Raw genomic sequence first — 18,331 nt, 5'->3', positions numbered from 1 at the left:
ACATTAAACTTTTTGTTCGGAGTTACTGATTACGGTAAGAATAGGTCTGAAAATTTTTCTGATAACGTTTTGTCGAAATAGGAGATAATATAAAATAAAATGTAAATTTTCAGTAAAGCGTTTTGTTTAACTTTCTCGGATATAAATAGAGCGTATTTTCTTACAGAATGTCTATAGCATTATTTGACTTGGACCTTCTTCTTGCTTTAACAGAATAATCAAAGAATAACTCTTTCTATTTAACTTTCGCAGAAGCAGTTGTTCCAAAACTATTTACTAATAGTATTGAATAGATGTTGAATTGTATTGGGATTCAAGCTGTGCTATGATAAAAGTCTGTCTAGACTTCCTTAGACTGGCGATAAGAAAGCTGCAGCAACGCAGTGAGTAGGGAAAAAGTATTTGTTTAAAGCTACCTTGGGCACAGTGGGAGTTACCTGCGATCAGGCGGTTTTTTTTTAAGGGAGAAGGGTAAAAGAACGCCCAATACATTTATTTAACCGGCTGCCAACCTCATGCTAATTTACATAAACTAAGGTGCGGTCGAGCTGTCAAACCACTCTTTGAAGTCGGCGGTAAATTCGGGATTCGGATTTCCACGAGGCGTATAAAACGTCTGCAGAATAATTTTACATATACAGCCCATATTAAAACTTTGCCGTGCTGAAAAAAAAAATGCTTTTGGTAGCAGGGTTAGATGGCGCTTGTGAACATGTATTTTCCAGCTGTAGATACCGTCCCTTTATCTCAGCTCACAAAAAAGAAAACAAGGAATTCATGGACAAGAGCTGTTTACAAGGTCATCGTGTCGCTTTATTTTATAAACATTGCAACACCTCTGGAATTGTTTGGTATATTAAAATTTTTCCGAAACTCGTTGGAAGAACTGTCAAAACATGTTAATGTTAACAAATTACTCAGCACTCTATCTGTTCTGCCTTCAGAGAATTACACTTGAAATTCATCGGGACTTCAGCTAACGTAGAAGAAAACTCTTCCTCCCAATAAACACGCTTCGGCTAAGCCATGCTACCAGCTTTTGACTGGTAGTCTCGTTGAATACGACTGCCAGTTGGTCAACACCGCTTCGTTAAGTATTGTTTTTCAACCAATCAGAAAAGAAAACAGAATCCGTTTTTTTTTTTTACATACGATCTGACAAGTAAATGTATCATCACCTCCTTCCCCGAAGTGATAAGGAAGGGAGGGAGGGAGGGCATGATCTCAGTGTACCGTGGGAGGCGCGGTTGCCTAATGGTTAGTGCGCTGGACTCTGGATCGAACGGTCCAGGTTCGAGACCTGCCCAGGGCACTGTGTTGTGTTCTTGGGAAAGACACTTTACTCTCATAGTGCCTCTCTCCACCTAGTTGTATAAATAGGTACCGGCGAATTGAATGCTGGGAGTAACCCTGTGATTGCCAAGCATCCCATCCAAGGAAGAGTAAAAATACTCCTAGTTGCTTCATGCTACCGAAACCGGAATAAGCTCCGGCCTGATGGGCCACTTTAGGCTCGTATGCAGACTTTACCTACCTTGGCCACCGTTTAAACAGAAATGGGTTTCTCATTCTTTTGTCACGATTCGATTTTCTTTGCTATGATGCAAGATTGAAGTTATTTAGCTTGCGGAAACAATTTAACCAAACTGTTTTGAAAAATATCAAAGATATTTCGACTACTGGTTGGCAGGGAACTCGCTTTTAATTATCGTGTCAAAGTAAACTCATTTAACTAGCCGCGACATTAAAAATACAATGTAAAACTTGCGCTTTTTGACATGTAAATTTTGGTAAAGATTTTACTGATGTCAATATAACGTTAGAGGAAATGTCTGAGAGATATTCACGTTTTGTAGAATCGAAACAATAGACAATTTAAAATAAAATGCAAAATTTTTTTCAAATGTTTTTGTGTAACTTGCTAGGATATAAACAGAATAGATGTTCTAACAGAATTTCTGTAGCAGCATTTGATTTAGGCTAAAGTCATGCTTTAACAGCCAGTTTCGTCCGGCATGAAATAATTATCGAATAATTTCTGCTATTTCTACAGTATTTATCCTTTTCACCACCAGTTGCTCCAAAACTGTTAATTAAAATATTGTTTTGAAATTCCATCTGTTAAACGATCTTGCTATATTAAGCTGTAGCAAAACCGTGAGTAAGGAGGAAAAGTCTGCGCTTTTTTAGCTCTTGAAATTTGATCATTTCTTTTCGCTATAATGCGAGGTTAGAGTCGTTGAACTTGCGTAAAGCTTTAGTTAACTAAGAGTTATTTAACCTGCGAAGAACAATTAAACACTACTGTTTCGAAATATACAATGCTGTCCAGAACTATTTCGTCTACTGATCTCCAGGGAACAGGCTATTAATCATATTGTCAAATTTCAAGTTTTGCTTATAAGACTAAGAACCATAAACAGAGACTGTCTAATAGGCGTGGGTAGGTGGGTGGGTCGTGCGTCGCAGGTGGTTCGTCGTGGGTCGTGCGTCGTGCGTCGTGCATCCGAGTTCGACACGTCATATACAATATTTTATGCTGTTTCAAATGCTATCTCTGTTTTTTTTCCCGATGTATGTGCCGCATAACAAGTTATCTCTTCATTTTAAAAAATTTCCACAAAGTATTTAATGCTTAACAAGGCAATTCGAGTTTACTTACTAACTCCTTCACCTTTTTATTCTTTCCGCAAGCATGTGCATTTCTGCTATTTTTATCCAGTCATACTTGAGCGTTCCCACGCTTCTAATTTGATAAATGCAAGGTGTAGTATAGTAGAGCCGCTAAGGCAAGCCACAAAGTCTTAAACATATGCTGAAATCACAGTACACCAGGTGCACGTCCGCTCAAGTTTTCCACCCGCTTATACATCTCTAAACACTCGTATGTACATGTTTCATACGTACATCCGCTGTCCTGATACACTAAATCCCTCTCTTTCTTCGCGTAAATGGTTAACCTCAAATATTAACAGAAAATACAACAAACCTGTAGTTCCTTTAAAACATGTTCTTAAAGTTCAGTTCATATTCAAAGGTTCAAAAGAAAGTCATCCTTAGCAATAAAACATGGTCCTTGTAGTTCAGTTCATATAAGAATGTTCAAATGTTAACGCATCAATGAATGTGACAGTGTCAATTTCACTATGTTTAGTACAGAACGTAATCGTTCAACAATCTTGGACAGCAACTAATTCTGGCGGATCTCCTCAATAGCTGCTCAGCTATAGGTTCAGCGGTAGGTAAAGCTTCTGGTTGTGATTCTGCCATCGGAACAGGATTCTCTTTCATAGGTGGAACCTTAATGGTCTTAGATTCATACCGTGATTCAGCGTTCTGATGTGAAGTTCCCTGTTCTTCCTGATCTGGCATATCAAAGGGTTAAATATGCTGAAGGATTCGCTTGTACTGAACCCCCTGTGGTAATTACAATACCACCTGGTCCCCATACCTAGACTTCACCTCATATGGTTCCTTTTCGTAGCTTGGTGACAGCTTGTTTTTTTTTCTTATTCTCAACCAGAACGGTGTTTCCTTCTCTCACATTTCGGTCTCTGGCATAAAACCTCTTGTCGGTATAGTCCTTGTTGAATTGTTTTCTCTAGGTTTCCCGATCACGGACGCCTTGGTCGTTTGCTTCTATTTTATCTTCTTCTACGTCGACCAGCTCCGGCATTTTAGTTGCAAGCTTTCTTCTAACAAGTAATTCAGCACTCTATCCTGTAGTCGAATGTGGCGTGAACTTGTACGCCAAAAGGAACCAGTTAAGCTCATCCCTCCAATTCTTTCTTTCTGTTTGAGCTGCTCTAATATAAATATTTAAGAAGCGACCTCTTTTGTCTTTCCACTTCGCCATTAGCCCTTGACCACAGAGGTGTTGTGTAACGGTGCTCAATCCCCATTTCTTCTAAATACTCTTCTATCTCCCTTGACACCAGGTTTGAGTCATTGTCAGTGCGTAGACCTTTAAGTAATCCATGTTCTGCAAACTGGGCATTCAGGCAATGAATGATGGTTTTGCTGGTGGTTGTTCGAACGACATCAACTTCCGTCCACCTTCTGAAATGAACGACAAGAACAAACAGGTGTTCTCCATACGTTAATGGACCCATAAGATTCACAGCTACTTCTTTCAATGGTTGTTTTGGTAGCAGTGCTGGTTTCACTGGTGGGCGTGGAATGTCTCTAGTAACTAGCTGGTAACAGTCTAGTTACACTCTGCACATCTTCTCCCTGCATCGCGATTCATCCCAGGCCACCAGGCTTTCGTTCTAAGTCTCTACTTTGTTTTTACAACTCCTCCGTGTCTTTCGTGTACCAAACTGACAACTCTTAGTCGCAGAGCTTGGAGTACAACAATTCTTCTTGCGCACCGGCAAATACGGCTTAGGATCATTGTCCTATTTTCCTTCGACCTTCGATGAGGAAATTTCTGACGGCCTGCAACACTAAATCTTTGTGCTGGTTTAACTTGCTTGGACATAAACAGAAGGGATGCTTTCACAGAATTTCTGTAGCAACATCTGATTTAGGCTAAAGTCAAGCTTTAAATGTAAATTTTGGTAAGGATTTTACTGATGTAAATTTTTAAAAATAATATGTCTGAGAGATTTATACGTTTTGTCGAATTGAAACAGCAGACATTTAAAATAAAATGCTAAATTTTATTTAAACGTTTTTGTTTAACTTGCTCGGACATAAACAGAAGGGATGTTCTAACAGAATTTCTGTAGCAGCATTTGTTTTAGGCTAAAGTCATTCTTTAACAGACAATTTTGTCTGGCTTAAAATAAGTTGAAAATTATAAATGCTTTCTCTACAACTGGTTGGCAAGGAACCCGAATTTAATTGTTGAATCAAAATATACTCATTTAACCAGCCGCGGCATTGTGATTAAGTAAAATACAATGGAAAAATCGTTCTTTTTACCTTTAAATTTTGGTAAAGATTTTACTGATGTTAAAATCACTTAAAAACATATGTCTGAGAGATTTTCACGTTTTTTTCGAATTAAAACAGCAGACAATTTGAAATTTATTAAAAAGTCGTTATTTAACTTGCACGGATATAAAAAGAAGCGATGTTCTAACAGAATTTCTGTAGCAACATTTGGTTTAGGCCAAAGTCATGCATTAACAGCCAGTTTTGGCTGGCATGAAATAATTATGGAAGAATTTCTGCTTTTTCTACAGTATTAATCCTTTCCACCACCAGTTGCTCCAAAACTGTTGCTCCAAAACTGCGGAGCTCCCTGAGTGGCCCGAAGGGCCGCAGAGCAGAGCCCCATATCCATAGAAAATTAACAGACCCATGCTTCTGGTTTTTCAGGAGGACGGTTGCATAACATGATCGTCTCATCTGTTGGAAGACTTCATTCAGCAACGTTAACGGACGGACCATCAGAAATAGCAGGAGGACGTGGGGGGGGGGGGGGGGGGCGTTAAAATATTTTAATTGCACGAATTTTTTTAAGGCCTACTTGTCTGCAGGATTTTCTTTTTTCGGTTGCATGATTTTTTAAAGACAAGTTTCCCTTGCAGGAATTTTTTTTTGGAAAAGTCACCCCACCTCCGGCAATTCCTAATGGTCCGTCCCTAACCATAACAAAGAATTGGAGGAAATAATATCAATAAACTAATAAAACGACAACATTAAAACAGGAACTAGCTACTTTATCACCAAGGAAACAGCTCTGCTGCGTCGGAAGACAAGTCTAGCCCTTACTAACGTGAAGTTGATAAAGGTTAATTAATGGCCTTACAACGAATTTGAGAGCTTGCTTATAAACATTATCCTTTCGTCGGAGCATTCAAAATATGGTTGTTTGCTTTACTGTCTTTTTCCGTTCCTAGCTTGAACAGGGCAACACTAAAACTCGCTAGCTAGAAATCAGAACGGATTCTTTTCTAGTTTATTACCCACGCTCGCATTTCCTCTCCTGTTCCGATAAAAAAATCAGTCGTTTACTAGAGCTTTCCCTACCAAGTTCCAGTTAATAGTACTTATTATTCACTCAAAATATTTCTTCGTTTCTGATTGGCTTTCAATCCACGGCTAATTCCAACTTACCGGCTAGCACCGACCAAATTTGGAAGACGCGTCTATTATTGGACGAATGACGTAATAATTATTGGACGATTGACGTCAATTGTCCAATAATAGAAAAATTATTGGACGATTGACGTCACGTAACAACGGCTTTGTACAGAGCTCAGCCGAAGGCGAAAATGGTCGCTAAATTTCAAAATTGCAACGAAAAAATGGCCAAAATATTAGATGATAAAGATAGCAAAAACATCAAAAAAGCTTCGAAGGGAAGTCACTTGATTTTTAAAGCTTATCTTTAGGAGAGAAACATCAAAAAACCAGCGACACCGGAGGAATTGGCCACTGTTAGCGAAGATTCTACGCCAAAGTTAGTAGCCATTTTAATTAATTTTGTGTTTTAGAGCACTTGGAAATATTTTGAATGAATAATAAAACAATTCTTGAATTCGGCTTTCGTATGATATGAAGAATTATGCAGATCGAGGAGGGTGTTATCCGCCTCAGCCTTCGGCTTCGGCGGATAACACCCTCCTCCTCATAACATCTTACAGTTACTGTACTGAATTAAATAATTCAGCAAAAATATATCATATCATACTTAGCCTCATCCAATAATTGCTTAATATGATGTCGAATATACGTGTCAACCTTTAAACTTTCAAAAACGAGAACGGAATATAATTAGAAACTTAGCTTGGTTGGCTCAGCGGAAACGACTACATATTTCGCTTTCCATGCCCAAGATATTTCAGTTCCTTGCGATCTTAATCTTGACATTTTCAAAAGTGTTCCTGCATTCACATCAGAGGGGGTAGAAAATGTAGTGCAACTACAAAAGGAAGAAAAGCGAGATCGGTTTTTGACGTCACTTGGGAGGTGATTTTCAATGGCGTATTTGCGGATTTTTATAGCAGTTTGGATCTTCTTTTCGCTATCATGCAAGAAATCAGGTAATTACCAGAAACAAACTAGCATATCGCAAACTTATTATGTCAGCGAACAAAGTTATCTGATCAAATGATTAGATGTCCTGTAATTTCATCGAAAATAGATTCGACAGCAATCAGTCGAAAGTTGACAAGAGAAAGGTTATTGATCAACCCAATTGTCCTGTCTCTACTCATTCAGGGATTAGTTTAATTCTGTTCAAGACGTAAATTTCCTTTCTTGTACAGTGGAACCTCGATTTAATGACCTCTACATAACAAAGCTCCTCGGTAAAGAGAATGTTATTCTTTGCCCTAGTAAAAGCAAAATATACGTCGAGAAACAACCCCGATATAAGGAAACCTCGATATAGCGAACGTTTTTTTTGGCAGTTCCCTGACCCTTCGTTATATCGAGGTTCCACTGTAGTGATTTTTTATTTCCCGCAATTACACCAAGGACTCATCCATAATATTTCAATTCAATATAATTATTTGACCATGGCAAATTTCAGTTTTCAGAACCAGAAAGGGAGGAAGTTATCAAATAAACAGCAGAATTTATTCTGATATAGCACCAGAAACGACGAAAATGTAATAAAGAGAGCGCAATATGTTCGTGTGAGCGGGGACTGTATGATGGGAAATGCATTTGAAGACTGTTTAATTGTTAGAATGCGCAATTTTAAAGGTACACGACACCAAAAGAAAAACAATTGGACATTCGTGCTGTTCAGTTCGAAACGGAAAACGAGAAAGGGAGTTCCTTTGAAATTTTGTATGGGGGAACGAATAATGAGCTAGACAGGAGTGAATCTGCATAAGATGAACTTTCATCGCCTTCAAATAAATTGGGATAAAATAAGCTCGGAAAAAGAAGAATAAAGAATATTTATTTTCAGCCTTTCCTTGCTTAAAATATCTTACGTATCGTAAATGATTTTTATTATTGGTTATAATGTAACTAAAACATGTTGGTTCACCAAGGATTACGTGTTGAGCAATAACGTTTTGAACTAATCAGTATACGTCAGTTGAGGTGACTTATACATGTGGCAAAAGGAACATTGCTTCGTTCCCGATAGATCTTGATTCTAATGAGTTCAAACAGTTCGCAAAATTTTATTCCTTTCGCTCTACAGCCACTTCTTTCATTAGCTATGGCAATGCACGTTCGCACGTTCATTGCTTTAACTGAAATATTTTGACATTGGCCGTTCCCTTATCAAATATACTGCTAATACAAAAAGCGTAGTAAATTAAACTATACGGTGTGATACTTTTTTCTTTTAGCTTCTCAATACCCTGGGTATACTGATGTCTATGTTTCGCTGGGTGGACACGATTCCGAAAGCTGTGGTACAGTCAGTCATCCATGCAAGTCTATTGCAAAAGCAGTTTACCAGGTGGACTGGGGCGGACACATTTATCTTGATGGCACTGGGACCGAGCAAAATCCTTATGACTGCCACCTTGGCCTGGCGCACGAGCAACAACCGGGAATTGTTGTTCAGAAAAGTTTGGAAATAGAGGGTTGGAAAGGCGCGCCTCTGATTTCATGTTTTAATGGATTTCATTTTATAAAGAGGTCGACTACTCTGCCACTGAACATTACTTTATCTGGTATTGCTTTCCGCCAAACACCACTAATGTTTCAAGATTGTGACATTTTAACAATTAAAAACTGTTCTTTTGAGGACACGTCAATTGCTCTAAGTATTCTCATAAGAATCAACGCCAAAATGGGCCTACACATTCAGCGGTCTTCTTTCTTTAAGAACAACACTTCATGTGTGGAGATCACGTTGAAAAGTGGTACTTTAGTCAAAGATCAGTTTCTAGCCATAAATATCAACGAGACAAAGTTTTCAGAAAATGGAATTCACAAACGGCGTTTTGCAAGCGGTGTAGTAACAATCCAATCAGAAACCAAGATGTCGTCCAGTATTCATGTCCAAATATCTTGTTCCAATGTTACATCTGTGAAGAACTATGGTCATTTCGTTAATCTTGATCTGCCATCAGCCGTAACCAGCGAGGTATATAATGACGTCAGGCTGTTCAACAATACCATTTCCAACTTTGTTTATAAGGCAACGGCTGGTAGAAAAGGGCGTAACCTGGTGAACAGTTTGTACAATTCGAATGCAAAGAAAACACGTGTTGAGTTCAGGAACCTTAGATGTTCTCACAACAGTTTATTGCGATGTTTAAAAGTTCATTCTGAGGAAGCCCAAGTAGAAATTCAAAACTCGTCGTTTGTTGGACAGCAACTTTCAGAGGAAATTGGGGGAGCGATGTTTTTTAACTCAACATTACGTGGGTCTATAGTTATATTCAACAGCAGGTTTCACAGGAACATAGCTAAAGGTGGTGGAGCTTTGTATGTTCATAGCAAAATTGGAACATCGAGTCTTAACATTACAAATGTTAATTTCACTGAATGTGCCGCGGGTGTCGGATGTGCAATTTTGGTCGAGCAAAAGTCAGGAATAAAGGAAAAGGCAACAGACACAAACAGGTTGATTGCAAACTTCAGAGAAATCAGGGTGCGTAACTGCTTTGGCTTTCATGGTCTGTGCGACGGTATCAGACTAATGTTATTTAATGGCAAAGTGATCATAAATGACTCTTCCTGGGAAAACAACATTAAATCCATAAGAACTGCTCTGACAGTAGCCAACATAGGTGACATCACGGATGTGACTATATCTGGCTGCACATTTGTTCGCAACAACGGAAAAATGGCCGTTGTTAGTGTATTCTCCAGCAGTCGACAACCGGGCACGTTAACGATTGTAGACAGTGTTGTGTCTAGTAAACGCAAAAGTGGCAATGGGAATATGGCCATATTTGCAGCTTCACAATTTCACATCAGTCTGAAAAACATTGTATTGGCTTCACATTATTACGGTCTCTTTATATCAGGCTTGTTTCCACACACATATTCTGAAGCCTACCCTTTGAACGTGTCAATCTATAACTGCACCTTCCTTGATAATGTCCGTGATATGGTGGCAACATCACCCGATCCAACTCATGTTGAATTAACAATAAAGAACACCGTTTTCAAATTCACCAACAGACAGGCTGCAACCAACCCATTTGGATTTTTAATCTATATAGAACCTTTAAAAATACTGAGTTTTTCTAAAGCCATTATCGAGCTGGATAACGTAACATTTGACTCGAAACCATGCAACGTTGTTGGTTTGCTATTTCGAGGTAACAAAACGTTACGCATAAAAAGATCGTTATTTATTAATGGTTTATGTTTCGACCGATTCCAATGGATTAATGTTAGCATATTTGACGTTTACAAAACGTCGTCTGGCGCTGTATCGGTCATCTCAAGTTCTGATACACAGCTAAGTCCAGGATGTGTCAATGAGGAAACAGAGAAAGACGTTCATCCTCTTTGGCATTATCAGACCCACGTGACATTTGAAGATACCATATTTGAGGGCAATGGAGGATTGAACGCTGGTGCTGTGTACATATGTAATGCCTATACAACTTTTAAAAGATGCAGATTCCGAAATAATTTCGCTGTAGAGAATTCAGGACATGTTTATTCAGCATATGGAACTGGCCAAGTGGATTTCAAAGACTGTATATTCTCTTCAACAAAACTGAATATGACAAGAAACGGCATCACGTTTCAAAAATCGACGTTCTTGCAGTCAGAAAGTAGCGGACCTATAAATCTTCAAAATGTAACTATGGTGTCATTTGCTGCTGAAAAGAATCCCTATTCCGTACTAGACATTTCCAACGGAGGTTACGTACACATAGATGATAATTCGACAATCCAATGTCCTATCGGAAGCCAGCTTTTATTGGACAATATGACACATTTTGTATATACAGAGCAAAACAAAAGCTTTTGCAGAATAAATATCACTGCTTTGAAGTACTCTTGCCTGTTATGTTCTCCCGGATTTTACAGTATGCGAAAAGGAGTTTCACGTGGTTTAAATGTAAACAACACAGTTGAGTGTCTACCATGTCCGTTCGGTGCCAATTGTATTGAAAGGAACATAGCTGCCAAGCCAAACTTTTGGGGTTATCCCACATCCAACGATCCGCCATCATTGCGATTCATGGCTTGTCCGGAACATTACTGTAGAAAACCTACATCACAGACACAAGGATATAACAGTTGTCAGGGAAACAGAACGGGCACTCTCTGTGGGAGATGCAATCGAGGATACAGTGAAACTCTCTTTTCAGCTGAATGTCGAAAAAATGAGGAATGCGACAACTACTGGTTTTGGATTTTGACAATTTTGTTAACAACTGGACTGGCCCTCTACCTGTTGTGGAAACCTCCGATCTTAGGTTTTCTTGCAAATCAGATATTATGGTTTAGAAGAAAAAAAGATGACCATGAAAATGAAGACTTGGGTGGCTTCCATCAACACTCAGGTGCGGACAATGGCTACATTAAAATCACATTCTATTTCTATCAAGCTGCCGAACTACTGATGGTTGGTTCCATAGAAAGCCTTCTTGAAAAGTTACCGTTTATTTATACAGTGATTGCCGCCTTTAATTTCCAAGTTCGAACTATAAACCATGGGATTGGTTGCCCTTTTCCAGGGATAACAGCGGTAACTAAGCAGTTGGTCCTTTCTGGTACAGTTTTCATGACAATGACTGACATTGTACTCATCTATTGCGTCCACTCTGTCTTCAACACGCTAAGGCGAAAAGAAAAACCGGCCCTCATCCATTACATGGCCGTTGTCATGGAAGTATTGCTGTTAGGTTACGAAAGGTTGGCAGAAACGTCCCTGAAGCTAATGCACTGCGTCTCGATCGGATCGACTAAGAGGTTATTTATCGATGCAAATGTTCCATGTATGCAGTGGTGGCAGTATGTTCTTCTGGCCTATATTGCAGTGTTCGTGGTCCCCTTCATCATTGTTCTCTACTGCGGCTCCTCCAAGCTTTACAATGCGTCCATTACTGCACGAGAGTTCCTCGCTGCTTGCATGCTTCCACTGCCATTTCTCATCTACTGGTTTGTTAAGAAAATGCAGAAACAAACAAGACAAAATTCCACCAGAGCTCAGTCTGTGAACAAAGATGTCTTGGAAGTACTTCACGGTCCTTTCCGTCCGCCAAACGGTGAAGATAAAGGAACGCTTTACTGGGAAAGCGTTTTGATCGGTCGAAGATTTATTCTCCTCGCGTGCCAATCGTTCATGAGAAGTTCGATGTTACGTATGGTTTCCATGGCTGCAGCATGTTTACTGATGACCATTCATCACGTTTTGAAGAAACCATTTCGAGAACCACTGGCTAACAAAGCTGAAACATTGTCTCTTACCGCTTTAACTCTGATTGCCCTCATCAATCTGACGAAAGCGACCCTGATGTCATTTGGTATCACAATTGACGGGCCTTACCGATCTTATCTGGACACTCTAGAATGGTTTGAGGTGTGCGCCCTTGCTTTTGTGCCAGTGTTAGTGTCTGGTTTGGTCACCTTTGCGATTCTGTCGCAGTTGGCTAGGTTGCTGGTGTTTCTGATCAAGCAAATTACTGGACGTTCGCGTCAGCTTGGGAGCCCTCAATGGCTCACAGACCAACGGAGACCTCTTTTGGATATTACTGAATATGACTGAGACGCTCGATTTTAAAGAAGTCCTTCTGATATAGAAGGGTCAGTTGTCAAAACTTAAACAGCTAATACTTTTTACCGAATGAATGCTTTTAATTTTTTTGGTGAGAATGTTTTGTTATGTTAATTTGTAATTTGTCTTATTTTGTTTATAGTGTATTCTGGTTTCGTGGGATTTTGAAGCATGTTTTGATTTCAGAATGTTTAACTTTTCGTACCATGACTGCAAGAGTAGATATAAACATTCCGCGTAGGCATCCAAAAGGTGTAACTTGTAGGTTTTAACTACTATACTTCTTGTTTTAAGCAAAGAAATTTCAGTTTGATTTTGTAAACTTTTCTTTACTGTAGTACATGAAATGATTGTTTAAACACATAATAACTTTAGGTTTTAGCTTTTAGTGATTGGAGATTTCGAAAGTAGGGTGTTTCGAAGACAATATTTATCTGCAGCCACCATAATATTAAGAGGATAACAAAACTTTACATGTAACATTTAATAAACAGCTATTAGGAAAGGTTACGTTGCAGTAATTACACACATGGAACAATGCAAGGTGAATCATATCAATAAATATAGCGATAACTGAGAATGCCAGTCAGTCTTTTGTTTATTTTAACTAGCTGGGCGGTTAGTCCGAGAATTTTCCAACTATATTTTTAAACTTTGTGACAGGTAATGATTAATTTTTAGTGGAGTTCACCAAAAGGTGGTTTAAAGAGTTGCGACATTTGTTTGTTCAAAATGCGTCGACAGTGGCACTTTGAATGCGAGTTTGGAAAGCTGACGATAGAGGGTTGGACCCCAGTTATACGACAATCCCTCTTTAGGAGATTACCATGGGTTATGTTAATGAGAGACACGTTCTAGTAGATGTTGTGTTGTCTCGAATGGATTGTTACTTGTCCTGTTTTCATTTTGTAACAGCCAGTTTGAAAGCATTAACCCTTCGTCTGAGCCTTTTTAACCTCATGGGATTGATTTTGACAATATCTTTGTTTGCTTTGCGGTCTTTTCCGGTCCTAGACCAAGGCAACACTGAAAGTCGCTCAAAAATTCAGAACAGAAATTTGGTTTTTCAGTTCATTACCTTACATGTTCCCTTCCCCTTTGAAAAAATATCCGTTGTTCACTGAAGATATCCGTACCGAGTTCCTATTAACAGTAGAGATTTCTGTGCTTCCTTAAATTAATGATCAAAGCCCCTGGGAGGCGCCCAGATTTTTATAATTTATGGCCATTCTCGAAAGGAGGGAGACCAAGTCCTGAAGCATTCTCCCGAAACTGAAAGATCACGAAACAAATATATAATTAAAATGTCATATCGAATGACGAAAACATGTCAATCTTTAAAAATTCAAATGAGAACGGGATTGGAAACTTAACTGGATTGGCTCAGCGGAAACGTCTATATATTTCGCTTTCCATGCTTTAAAGACATTTCGGTTTCTGAACATCTTTAACTCGATCACACATTCAAAAGTGTTTCAGCATTCGCATCAGAGGGATTAGAAAATGTAATGCAACTACAAAAGGAAGTAAAGCGAGATCGGTTTTCGGCGTCCCTTGGGAAGGACTTTCAATGGCGTATTTGCGGATTTTTATGGCCGTTTGGATCTTCTTTTCGCTATCAAGCAAGTTATCAGGTAATTACCAAAAGCAAACTAGTACCTTGTAAACTTATTATGTTACAGAACAAAATTATCTGATCAAATGATCAGATTTCCTGTAATTTCAACGAAAATAGATTCGACAGCAATTAGTCGAAATTTGACAAGAGAAATATTATTGATCAGCCCAATGTTCCTTTCTCCACTGATTTAGGGATTAGATAAATTCTGTTTGACAGGTTTTTTTTTCTTGTACAGTGGAACCTCGATTTAACGAACCTCTACATAACGGAGTCCTCGGTACAGCGAATGTTATTCTTTGCCCTAGAAATAGAAAAATATACGAGAAACAACCCCGATATAAGGAAACCTCGATATAGCGAACGTTTTTTTGGCAGTCCCTTGACTCTTTGCAATTGTTATATCGAGGTTCCACTGTAGTGATTTTTTTATTTCCCGCAATTACACTAAGGACTCATCCATAATATATCATTTCAAGAGAATTATTTGACCATGACAAATTTCAGTTTTCAGAATTGAACCGGGAAGGAAGGAATTCATCAAGTAAATTGATGTAATTATTCTGACATAGCACCAAAATCGATGATAATGTCATCAAGAGAGCGCAACATTTTGGTGTGAGTGGGGACTGTATGATGGGGAAATGCACTAAAGGACTGTTTTTTAAGTTACACGGCACTAAAAGAAAAACAATTTAGCATTCATGGTGTTTAGTCCCCACGTTCGAAACGGAAAACGAGAAAGTGAGTTCCTTTAAAATTTTGTATGCGGGAACGATAATACCCATAGAATAATAAAATTGTAAGATTGACAAGTTAAAGTTAAGCTGCATGAGATGAATTCTCGCCGTCTTCAAAAAATTCAAGTATTGGAATATAACCAAACTTGGGAAATAAAATAAAGAGTATTCATTCCAGCCTTACCCTCATTACGAAATCTTACATATCGTAATTTGTTATTATTAAAGGATGAATTCTGTAATGTTTAAGCATTGCTTGCAGGACAATCTCTTGGTTCGTCTAGGATTACGCTTTAATTGGATTACGGTATGAACTAAGCATTAACCAAAAGTGACTAATACATGTGGCAAGAAAAGAACATTACTTCGCCCTCGATAGATCTTGATACTAAGGAAGTGGAAACAGTTTGCAAAATTTTATTTCTTTCGCCTGCCAATTCTTTAATTAAGTTCGCACGTTCATGTCTTTTACTGATCAGTGTGACATAGACCGTTCCCTTATCAAATCAGATTAAATGTACTGATCATACAAAAAGGGTAGTAAATAAAACTAAATCGTTTTGCATTTCTTTTAGCTGCTCAATACCATGGATTTACTGATGTTTATGTTTCCCTGAGTGGACACGATTCCCAAAGCTGTGGTACAGTCAGTCATCCATGTAGGTCTATTGCTAAAGCAGTTTATCAAGTGGACAGGAGAGGACACATTTATCTTGATGGCACTGGCACCGAGCGAAATCCTTATGACTGTAACACAGAAATGGCGCACGAGCAACAACCGGGAATTGTCGTTCAGAAAAGTTTGGAAATAGAGGGTTGGAAAGCTACGCCACTAATTTCATGTATTAATGGATTTCATTTTATAAAGAGGTCGACTACTCTTCCACTGAACATTACTTTATCTGGTATTGTTTTCCGCCAAACACCACTGATGTTCCACGATTGTGAAATTCTAACGGTTACAAACTGTTCTTTTGAAGGCACGTCCATTGCTCTTAGTAGTTTTATAAGAAACAACGCCAGAATGCGCCTAAATATTCACCGGTCTTCTTTCTTCAAGAACAACATTTCCTGTGTGGAGATCACGTTGGAAAGTGATGCTGTAGTCAAAGATCAATTTCTCTCCATAAATATAAGCGAGACAAAGTTTTCGGAAAATGGAATTCACAACCCGCGGTTTGCAAGGGGTGTAGTGACAATCCAATCAGAAACCAATATGTCGTCCAGTATACATGTCCAAATATCTTGTTCCAATGTTACATCTGTGAAGAACTATGGCCATTTTGTTAATCTTGATCTACCATCAGCCGTAACCAGCGAGGTATATAATGACGTCAGGCTGTTCAACAATACCATTTCCAACTTTGTTAAGGGAACGGCTGGTAGAAAAGCGCGTCACCTGGTGAACAGTTTGTACAATTCGAATACAAAGAAAACTCGTGTCGAGTTCAGCAACCTTAGATGTTCTCACAACAGTTTATTGCGATGTATAAAGATTCATTCTGAGGAAGCCCAAGTAGAAATTCAAAACTCGTCGTTTGTTGGACAGCAACTTCCAGACGAAAGAGGGGGAGCGATGTTTTTTAACTCAACAGTGCGCGGGTCTTTAGCTATTTTCAACAGCAGGTTTCGCAGGAACATAGCTAAATTTGGTGGAGCTTTGTATGCTCAAAGTGAGATTGGAACATTGAGTCTGAACATTACAAATGTTAATTTCACTGAATGTGCCGCTGGTTTAGGATGTGCAGTTTTGATTGAAGACCAAAAGCCAGGAATAATGAATAAGTCAACAAGAACAAACAAGTTGATTGCAAGCTTCCGAGAAATAAGAGTGCGTGACTGCTTTGGCTTCCGTTATCTTTGCGATGGTATCAGACTAACGTTATTTAATGGCAAAGTGATCATCAGTGATTCTTTCTGGGAAAACAACATCAAATCCATAAGAAATGTTCTTACAGTAGTCAACATGGGTGGTAAGACAGATGTAATTATTACTGGCTGCACATTTGTTCGCAACATCGTGAAGAATGTCGTTGTTGGTGTAGTCTCCTTCAATACACAACCGGGCACATTAACAATTGTAGACAGTTCTCTATCTGGTCAAGGAGGTTCTGTTTCTGGTCAAGGCAATGGTGGCAATGCAATTTGTGGTCTATATTTATCTTCGCGATTTCACATCACTCTAAAAAACAATGTATTAACTTTACATCCTTACGGACTCTTTATACAGGACTTGTTGCTAAATGCATATTCTGAAGCCCACCCTTTGAACGCGTCAATCAATAACTGCACCTTCCTCGACAATTTCCATGATATGGTGGTAACATCACCCGATCCAAGACAGGTGGAATTAAAAATTAAGAACACCATATTCAATCTCACCAACAGACAATCTGCACCCAAATTATTTGGATTATTTATCTATAAAAAACCTTTGAAAAAACTAAGTTTTTCGAAAGTCATTATCGAACTGGATAACGTAACATTTGACTCGAAACCATGCAACCTTTTTGCCTTGCTATTTCGAGGCAACAAAACGTTACGCATAAAAAACTCGTCATTTATTAACGGGTTTTGTTTCTCTCGATTCCATTGGAATAACGTTAGCATGTTTAGCGTTTACAAAATGTCGTCTGGCGCTGTATCTTTTATCTCAAGTTCTGATAAACAGCTAAGTCCAGGATGTGTCAATGAGGAAACAGAGAAAGACGTTCATCCTCTTTGGCATTATCAGACTCACGTGACATTTGAAGATACCTTATTCGAGGGCAATGGAGGATTAAACGTAATAATGGCCACACAACTTTTGAAAGATGTAGATTTCGAAATAATTTCGCTGGTGAGAATTCAGGACATGTTTATTCTGCATATGGAACTGGCCAAGTGGATTTTAAAGACTGTATATTCTCTTCAACAAAAGAGAATATGACAAGAAACGGCATTACGTTTCAAAAATCGACGTTCTTGCGGTCAGAAAGTAGCGGACCTATAAATCATCAAAATACAACTATGGTGTCGTTTGCTGCTGAAAGGACTCCCTATTCCGTACTAGACATCTCCAACGGAGGTTACGTACACATGGATGATAATTCGAGCATCCAATGTCCTATCGGAAGCCAGCTTTTCTTGGATAATACGACACATTTCGTGTATACAGAGCAAAACAACAGCTTTTGCAGAATAAATGTCACCGTTTTGAAATACACTTGCCAATTTTGTTCTCCCGGGTTTTACAGTATTCAAAGAGGAGTTTCACGTGGCTTAATTGTAAACAAAACCGTTAAATGTCTACGATGTCCCTTTGGTGCCAGCTGTATTGAAAGGAACATAGCTGCTAAGCCGAACTTTTGGGGTTAT

The 18,331-nt window shown here is 38.7% G+C and overlaps 2 protein-coding genes across 2 annotated transcripts in view; one reads left to right on the top strand and one right to left on the bottom strand.

Annotated features, from left to right (window-relative positions):
* Positions 1-3,372, bottom strand: part of LOC144655113 (uncharacterized) — a 37,300-nt gene extending 33,928 nt beyond the window's left edge. The window contains exon 1 of the mRNA XM_078515330.1: positions 3,158-3,372. Coding sequence (XP_078371456.1) covers positions 3,158-3,372 — 215 coding nt within the window. The remainder of the gene's footprint in view (positions 1-3,157) is intronic.
* Positions 3,373-14,183: 10,811 nt separating this feature from the next.
* Positions 14,184-17,903, top strand: LOC144655112 (uncharacterized). Its single transcript, XM_078515329.1, has 2 exons — positions 14,184-14,250; positions 15,550-17,903. Exons 1-2 carry the CDS (start codon positions 14,187-14,189, stop codon positions 17,901-17,903), a joined length of 2,418 nt encoding a protein of 805 aa, XP_078371455.1. The 5' UTR covers positions 14,184-14,186.
* Positions 17,904-18,331: the final 428 nt, after the last annotated feature.

Source organism: Oculina patagonica, chromosome 5 (genome assembly GCF_052425735.1).
Source record: "Oculina patagonica isolate OP01 chromosome 5, crgOcupat, whole genome shotgun sequence".
In the NCBI taxonomy this organism is placed as follows: Eukaryota; Metazoa; Cnidaria; class Anthozoa; order Scleractinia; family Oculinidae; genus Oculina; species Oculina patagonica.
This window is presented reverse-complemented; position numbering and strand designations above follow the sequence as displayed.